The sequence below is a fragment of the Panthera pardus genome, unplaced genomic scaffold (genome assembly GCF_024362965.1).
Source record: "Panthera pardus isolate Hobbes unplaced genomic scaffold, ASM2436296v1 HiC_scaffold_11, whole genome shotgun sequence".
Classification (NCBI taxonomy): Eukaryota; Metazoa; Chordata; class Mammalia; order Carnivora; family Felidae; genus Panthera; species Panthera pardus.
In genome coordinates this window covers 74,974,263-74,982,936 of record NW_026526666.1, presented here as the reverse complement: position 1 = coordinate 74,982,936, position 8,674 = coordinate 74,974,263, and the positions used below count along the sequence as shown (strand labels likewise).

The 8,674-nt window shown below is 50.1% G+C and overlaps 1 protein-coding gene across 2 annotated transcripts in view; it reads left to right on the top strand.

Moving 5' to 3' along the window:
- Positions 1 to 1,800: 1,800 nt before the first annotated feature.
- The window catches only part of CTPS1 (CTP synthase 1), a 30,722-nt gene continuing 23,848 nt past the window's right edge, over positions 1,801 to 8,674 (top strand). Inside the window, exons 1-3 of one of the 2 annotated variants that reach the window (XM_053896771.1) lie at positions 1,801 to 2,054; positions 6,077 to 6,255; positions 7,126 to 7,296. In XM_053896771.1, coding sequence (XP_053752746.1) covers positions 6,090 to 6,255; positions 7,126 to 7,296 — 337 coding nt within the window. In that variant the 5' untranslated portion in view covers positions 1,801 to 2,054; positions 6,077 to 6,089. The remainder of the gene's footprint in view (positions 2,055 to 6,076; positions 6,256 to 7,125; positions 7,297 to 8,674) is intronic. The other variant, XM_053896770.1, reaches the window with a different exon arrangement.

The window sequence follows — 8,674 nt, the reverse complement described above, 5'->3', positions numbered from 1 at the left end:
TGAAACGACGAGGGTAGTGTGTCCACAGCACAGGGGAGAAGGCAGAGCCCGTGCGCAGAGATAGAACTAGGTTGATGGATATGGCGCTGGGAGCTCAAGAAGGTCCGATGGCTTCTATTTTGTCAGTGAAATAGGAAGCAAGACCACTGCTGAGAAAGAGTATGGGGGAGGAGAAGGCAGAGGTTCAAAGGAGGAGGAGACAGGGGACAGTGATCACCCAGAACACCCGCCGAGGGAATGGCTCATTCTTGTGTCTCCTACAGCATCTCCATTACTTCAGCAAGTATGTTCTCAGTGTCTATCGTGTCCCAGCGCTAAGATAAACACCAAATGCTTCTTGAAAGAATGTGTGGACATAGCACATCTTCAAACACATCCCGAGCATGTTTTAGATTTGGAGCTGAGTGCAGCTTGGGTGGCTTGGCAGGGTAGAAGCAGTGGGGTTCCAGATTTGGAAGAAGCCAGAAGCTCTCTTTGGGCCACTACGGAAGCCTCCCAACCGGTTCCTTGGAAACCATTTGTTGGAGTCGTTTTCCTAAGTGATTACAAGAGCTTGTGACAAATTGCTTCTAGGGAAGAAAACAGGAGCATCGGGGTACAGAGGTGAGAAGTTTTTCAAGTACCCTTGTGTAGTGTTCATAGTAAAAAAAATTAACCATGTGTGTGTATCCGCTATTCAAAAGAAAAACAAAATCCCCTCCTCAAAAAATTTTCTATGGTTTTTCTACTGCCTGTAGGAGAAATAAAATCCTTAACTTACTCTATAATGCTCTGCATGGTATGGCCATGCCCACCTCTCCAGCCTGATCTCATATTCTCTCTTCCTTTGGCTCTCTCCAATGCAGCTACACTGGCCTGATGATTCAGCTGTTCTACATTCTTCTGGGCCTCAGGGCCTTCACACAAGCTTTTCTTTCTGCCTCACTCATTCTTACTCCCCACCTCGCCCTTCCCATTCTTTGCCAGTAAATTTCAGTTCTCAGCTTTAAACTGCTTTTTCGGAGAAGACTTCTTGACTGCATCCCCAATGCCCACCAGACTTGGTCAGTCCCCACACCGGGCACTCCAGCAGCAAAAAATTATGAAAATCACGATGAAGTGTAATTGGCTGATCAATTTGCCCCACTACGTCGTTATACCCAGGACAGGGTCCTTTGGAGCCCAGCCCAGCGTGTGGCACACAGTGGGTGCTCAATGACTATTAGCCGGAGGAAACTATGTCTTTTCTGGACCCTTCTCCATCTAAAGCAGCTGCGCTCAGGGCAGATGCGGGGGCAAGGAAGCCAGATGAGGAAGGAGCTGGAGCTGAGGCGGCCTTCTAGGCTTTCTCATTTAGAGGCCAGCAGGGGGTGACACTGCCGCTGTCCCTCGGTCCAGAGGGCGTGGCAGGAGAGATGGGCTGGGGTCGCCCCACCAGCTGGCGTGAACGTGGTGCTCACGGCGCCAGAAGGTTCGGAGACACGGCGTGATGGATCTGGCCTCCTCTCGAAGGCTGCTGGGGCCAGAGGACGGATTTGCCAGGTTTGAGTCCAAACACGGCCTCCTCCGCAAGAGAGGAAGCCTGGATCACCGACTGCGAACAAAAGACGCAAGGCAGAAAAGCCACAACCTGCCGGGTCTCCAACGCCTGCGTCTTCCGGGCGTCAGCAGCCCGGGTACAAGCCCGCAGACCAGCCCCAGCCGAGAAGAAAGCGCCTCTCCCCCGCGCCTGCGCACTCGGGGCCCTGCGCCCCGCTCACCCAGACCCCGCCCCTGGGAGGGCCCTCGCGCCCGCCCCGCCCCCCGCCTCTGCGTGCGCACCGCCTGGAGCCCGCCTCCGTGAAAGACTGCCGGGCGCATGCGGCGGGGCTGGTTCACTGGCGGCCCGGGGCCCAGCGCGCGCGTCGCACACCTACATCCTTAGCCGACGGCAGGCCTGGAAGCCGGCCTCAGGTAGGCTGACTCCAGGGATCCTGGGGGAACTGTTCTGCCTTGCAGGAATCGGCGGCGCTAGCTGAACCCGGCGCGGGACAGCCACACCGCCGGCTGATAGACACCGCTCCCACCAATCAAGGGTGAGGTGGCTCGCCGGCCTGACCAATGGGCTGCGTGCCTAACGGGAGTGGGGCGGGCGGGCGGCCAGGCCGGCTAGGAGCCGGCTCCCGCGCGCGGGGCCGCGTGGCCGGGCGCCGCTGGGAAGCCGGGCCGCAAGGGGCGTGGGGCGGCGGGAAAGGCCGCGGGGCCGGGGTCGCGGGGGCCGGCAGTACGCGCTGCAGCGCGACCTGGCTCGGCTGAGCAGGGGGCCGGGGATGACGCGTGGGACCGGGAGGGCCGTAGAGGCGCCGGAGCCCCTCTGCTCAGCCCTCCGGGAGAAGCTCCGGCGGCTGCCCCTCCTTGGGGACTGCCCGGGCCCTGGCCCCTCCGACCCTGGGGCACGGCCGCAGCCTGGCTGGGAGGCGGTTCAAGGTCCGAGACGCGCTGCCGCGTGGGGGATGGGTTCGGCGGCCTGGCCGCGGCCCCTCCGGCGCGCCCCGGCTCCAGTGGGCGGAAGGGGCCTTGCAGCTCGTCGGGGCTCGGGGTGCGGCCCCTTCGGCCCCACAGCCGGCGCGCTCTCCTCCTGGCCGCTCGTAGTGAGCATGCCGCGTTTTAAAGAAGTTCACTACGTTTGCGTGGCACACGTAGGTCCACACTCATAATTTCCAATCCACAGCAATCCTGGTGACAGGCGATGCGGGGATCACCCATTTTTCCGATTTAAGGACCCGGGCTTCGGACACCTTGAGTGACTTGACAGGTCTCAGTACACAAGTGGTAGGGCTGGAGGTGGATCTCAAAACATTTTTATCGACAAAAAAGCTCCCCCCCCCACCCTTGCCATTTTTATTGAATTCCTCTGATGCAATTTTTTTTAAAGATTATTTTTAGGTAATCTCTACACCCATCGTGGGGCTCGAACTCCCACCCCCGAGATCAAGAGTTGCATGCTCTACCGGCTGAACCAGCCAGGCACCCCTGATACCTCTTAATATATGTTACTTCTGTGCTTGAAAACTTTCCCATGTGTCCATCCTCTTCAGAATAAAGTGCAGATTGGACATTAAGGTTTCCACATGATTTGGACCCTTGCCTACATTTCCAGCTTATTTCCCACTGTCTTCCCACAGGCACCCTCCACCCCCCACCCCCTCTTCTTGGCCCTGCATCTGTTTTCTGTAGATGGCCTTCACCTTCCTGTTCACTCTGTTGCCTTCTCCATGCTTTATTTCTTGCTGTCAGTCCTTGAAGACCTGTTGCAGGTCTCAGGTCTACTAAGCAGGAGCAACTTGGATCCTCTCCCAGCCTTAATTTCTCTCACGTTCCTCTGCTAGGACATGATCTATACCCTGGTCTTGCCACTGAAAGCTTTCTGCTTTCTGTTCTCCATGTGTGCCTTTCGTATGTTGTCCCTGTTTCCCACCATCAGTGGATTACTCATTTCTTTGTAAATGTTTTGTCTCTAACCGGACTGCCAGCAACTTGTGATATGAGCCCAGATCTGGTGAAGTTTTCTGGTCCCCGCTCTTCCCATAAGCAGCCTGAGGTGATCTCTGAAAATGGTTTGCTATTCACTTGACCCAGAAGACCCTACGAAATCATGCAAGTCAAGAGGTTTCAAATCTTTGTGTTCACTTTAAGAACACACGTGAAACTTCCCAGGCCATCAAGGGTATGCATATCCAAAAAGCCACCAAGTATCTGAAAGATGTCACTTTGTAGACACAGCGTGTGCCATTCCGTGTCACTGGAGTGGTGGAGTTGGTAGGTGTGGGTGTGCCCAGGCCAAACCGTGGGGCTGGACACAGGGTTGGTGGCCCAAAAAGAGGGCTGAATTTTTACTGCACATGCTTAAACATGCAGAGAAGAATGCTGAACTTAAGGGTTTAGATGTAGATTCTCTGGTTATTGGGCACATCCAGGTGAACAAAAGCCCCCAAGCTGCGGCGCAGAACTTACAGGGCCCGTGGTCGGTTCAACCCACACGTGAGCTCTCCTGCCACGCGGAGATGGTCCTTACTGGGAGAGAGCAGCTAGTTCCCAAACCGGGAGAGGAGGTTGCCGAAGAAAAAGAGATCCCGGAAGAAACTGGAGAAACAAAAACCTATGGCCTGGGAGTAAATTCTGCATAAAATAAATGCAAATAGAAGTAAAAAAAAAACAAACCAAAAACTTTTGTGGTCCCCAAAGTGTCCAGCACGGTAGCACCTACATAGGGGGTCGCTCATCAGTGTGAGTGAGTGGGTCCTGTCAGCCTCTCCTACCTGGTCTGGGAGCCCATTGGGGTCTTTATTGCCAGGCACTGTGGGAGGCTGCAAGAATCTTCCCTCAAGAGAGGTGTTACCCTCTTCAGGTAAAATTGGGGCAAGTCGAATACAAACGGATGAAGAAGGAGTCTTCTGTAAAAGTAACCTGCTCCATAACCCACTCTGAGAAATTTCTAGGAACATCTAAAATTTACTCTGAGAATTTAGTTCTATAGTGTCAGGGATATCCCTGGATAGAACACATCTAAAATGTAGCCAAGTCTGATAATTCGTGTGTCAGTAAGGATCTGTTTCACTGTGAGGTGACAGAGTAGTGTCCCCCCCCCCCCCCCAAATATTAGGGACTTGGGGTCAAACAAGTTTTGGGGAAACTACACTGTATGCCCGTTTGGGGAGATCACAGAGCATATTAACTTATTAGAGGCTACTGGAGATCTGGCATTAAACCAATTGACTGTTTAACAACATTTCTGATTTTTATGTCCATAAAATGCTTTATGGGAACCCCACATACATTTTGCAGAAACCAAGGAGCATGCTTTTGGAAATGGTATAACAATGGAAAGAGCAAGTCACGGTCTGGTTGTCTTCCTTGCTATCCAAGGGGGGAGTCATTCTGAACATTCTTACTTTGCCAAGTGTATTCATTTCTGCCTTGGGGAGTGGGGCGGGGGAATGCTTCAGGCAGAACTCCCCGGTTTCCTTGTTCCTTTCTTAGCTTATTTTTGTTATAAACTGGCTTCACATGAAGTGTTCCCAGAGGAGGAAAATGTCCTGACCATGCCAAAGCAAGCATTCTCTTCTACTTGGTGATTGTGTTTTGATCACATTTGGGTTTACTGACTAAATGATGTTTCTGAGCCTCTGAAGCTAGGGCCAGTGATGAATTCTCCCTGGCCAGCCTGTTGCTGTCACCTCGCCTCTTGCCTCTGCTGTTTCTTCCATCCACCCACCCTTTTTATCTGTCACCACATCTGCTGCTTCCATTCCCGGCCACAGCTGTACAGCTTTTTGGATTTAATGGGATCTGTCCTCTCTTTGAGTCCTCTGCCCATTGTGTGTTTCAGGCTGGTTTGTTATCTGATGTTCCTTTCCTCCAGTATATATGGTTTCTCTTCATTTTATAGCTCGGAGAGAGTTTTGAGTTAAACAGCCGTACAACTGGGAAGGAGTAAGTTATTAATAAACTACAGGAGCAAACTACCTTTAACTAAAGGATTTTTAGGCTTAATTGCAACTCCTTTTAAATGTTGAAGTTCTTTTATTCTGTCTTCTGTAACCTAGTGAAGCTCTCTTTTCTTGGGGATACATTGTAGGTTAGTCAAAGACATTCTCTTTTGTGGGGCAATCAGGCAATCCAGGGCTCATCCAAGATTGAGACGTTGTTTCTCCCATGCAGGGAAAATAATGAGGCACCTGCTTTTGAACCCCGGGGTCTGCTGGCTATGTCAGCCAATGTTTGGGGCATAGCGTTCTGTCAGATTATTAAATTTATTTTTTTATTAGGTCGTCTCTCAAGGTTGTTGGTTGTCAGAGCTTTAAACAAAAGCTACATTATGTGACTAGTCATTGTTTTTCAACTCCTGTTTGACTAAAGCCATTCAGTGATCCTAAGAAATGTTTGTTAGGAGCTCACATCACATAACAACCTTCTAAAGTCGTGCGATGGAGAGGGAAACTGAGGCTCCCCAGGGGGGGTTCATAGCTAGGAGGCAGTACAGCTAGCCTTTGAACCCAGATACGTTTGCTTTGTGGAAATATATTTTATCTGTAATTTTTCCTTCTTCCATTCCCAGGTCAAAAAGTAAAATGAAGTACATTCTAGTTACTGGTGGTGTTATATCAGGAATTGGAAAAGGAATCATCGCCAGCAGCGTAGGCACGATACTGAAATCATGCGGTTTACATGTAACTTCAATTAAAATTGACCCATACATTAACATTGATGCGGGAACATTCTCTCCTTATGAGCATGGTAAGCACGATGCATTTCTTTCTTTTGTTAAAATAATAATTATGGAGTATGTGGAAGAATGTACATCAGCCCTTGGAAATTGTGTGTATTTTGTATTACGTGACTTACATTTCCTGCCTTCCAAAAAGGTCCTTAGCGTTAGCAGAATCTGTTTTTCTCACCTAGACAGAGAGGAAGCAGAAATCTAAATAGGCAACATAGTGATTAGAGTCTAGAGATTTCTATAATAGAAACCCCTCTCTGAGGGGGAAAAAATAAGACATTTTTCCCTTTCCAGTTTTTATGCTGGTCTCCTATTGTGATGGTAGGAATGAACCATTCTGGGCAAGACTTCTAGAATGACGTCTCAAGGAATGAATGTCAAACAAAGGAATGGGAGAAACTTGGAGTTTCACAACTTTGGGACTAAAGTGTAGCCCAGAAGCTGGTTTTTGTAATCAGCAGGACCTTAGTATCCAGTGTGAGCTTTGAAGGAAATCATGCTTTTATCACGTTTGAAACCTTTTGCTGCACAAGTAGGCATTGTTGAAAGTTCTTTCTCTTTAGGCAGCAGATACCACACTCCTGTAAAGTTCCCTGTCTCCACCGCCCTTGAGGCTATGATTTCCTTCCGTTCAATGCTATTTTATAACTTCCTGATTCAGACCGAGCTTGTTGATAGGCTGGAAGTAAGCTATTGCCTTCTGGAGAATGGTTGGTGATATTTTTCTTTCTTTTGTGTCATATTTAGTTTTCTAGAAATAAATTTCTCTGCTTCATGTCCAGGTAATGCAGACTTTGTTCTATTTGAGTGTTTATATTTTGAGCCTCACATTTGCCATGACATGGGTGTTTCTCACTTACCCTGACCGTTTTCACTATTCACCGCAGGCGAGGTTTTTGTGCTGGATGATGGTGGTGAAGTAGACCTTGATCTAGGGAACTATGAGCGGTTCCTAGACATCCGCCTCACCAAGGACAATAATCTGACCACTGGAAAGATCTACCAGTACGTCATTAACAAGGAACGCAAAGGAGATTACTTGGGGAAAACCGTCCAAGGTAAAACTGGATTTGCCCTCAAGGTGTGAAAACCTTAAGCAGTTTGCTTTTCTTTTGTGAACAAAAATTTACTTTTCATGCAATTTCAGCCTGAAAGCGTCCAGGTATTGTTACTGAACCATGCCTTCCGTTGAAAATTTAGAGTTGTATGGCTGTTTACCCAAAAAGTAATTTGAAGGAGCCCCTGCTGCTGTATGAATGCCACTGAAGCTATCAGTCTGGCATGATTTGAGCCCAGAGAGCTGTTGTTTTTACAACAGTGATGGGTGTGAAGTGACGAAGGCAGCTAGATCAGGGCAGTCAGCCAGGCCGTGTATATATGTTGTGCATGTGGGACCCACTTGTAAACAGTGGTAGGACAAGAACTGCGTTGTGTACGTTGGTCTGCAGGCTGGTCATCGGTGCGCGTGGGCCTGTGGGAGTCTGAGAAGTGGCTCTCTGGGTCTCCTGCCCTTTTACCAGCCAGCCTCACTTATGTTCGCCTGCTGCCCTGGGGTTTTGCACAGCGTTCATTTGAGAAAATTGCCACTCTTAAAAGGTGGGGTTGGAAAACCACTGGTATAGTGTGATGGCTTAAGTCCAAATTTGGGGGGGTGGGAGAGGTTTGCTGAAAAGTGGCTTTTCTCTGAGTTATGAGAGTGAATCTGCCCTTGGCTTTAGACTTTGTTGAATTGAAAGCCACTTAGCCCCGGCTTAGCCCATGTTTAGATCTTAGCCCTGCCACTTACCAGCTTTGTGAACACAGGCAGATTACTTAACCTCTTTGAGATCTGGCTCTCTTTTCTGCCAAATGGAGTTACTAACTACCTGGCTCTGCTGATTGCGTGGAGGGCGAAAAGAGCTGCGTGACACCGTTTCTCTGAGTTCCTGACACGTAGAAAGGGGATCAGTTAGGAATTAAGATGATCTCGATCATACGGTTTGTTGTTCTAGGCCTCCAGCGAATTCATTCTTGTGTGCATTCATTCGTCACATGTTTCTTGAATGCTCACTGCGGACATACCCTGTCTGGCGCTGGGGCTATGGATGAAGGAGACCAGCGAGGCTACCGCCCCCATGGGGGCTTCCGCGTGGGAGACACAAAAACAAACAGATGAAACAAGATGTCTGATAAGAGCTGTGAAGGAAATAGGAGAGAGAATGCGTGGGGACGGCCAGTTTGGACAGGTGGTTAGGGAGACTCCACGAGGGGGCATTCTGGAGGAGAGAGGCCAGCCAGGGGACAAGCGGAGGAGGGGCCTGAGGCCTGAGGCTACAGTCAGGCCAGGGGACCAGGGGGATGGGGTGTGGGGAGTGGGGGCGGTGAGGTGGGCTGCAGCCAGGTTATGTAGGGCCTTTTGGGCCTTGGCCTGGAGTTTGGATTTTACTCAGAGCGGTG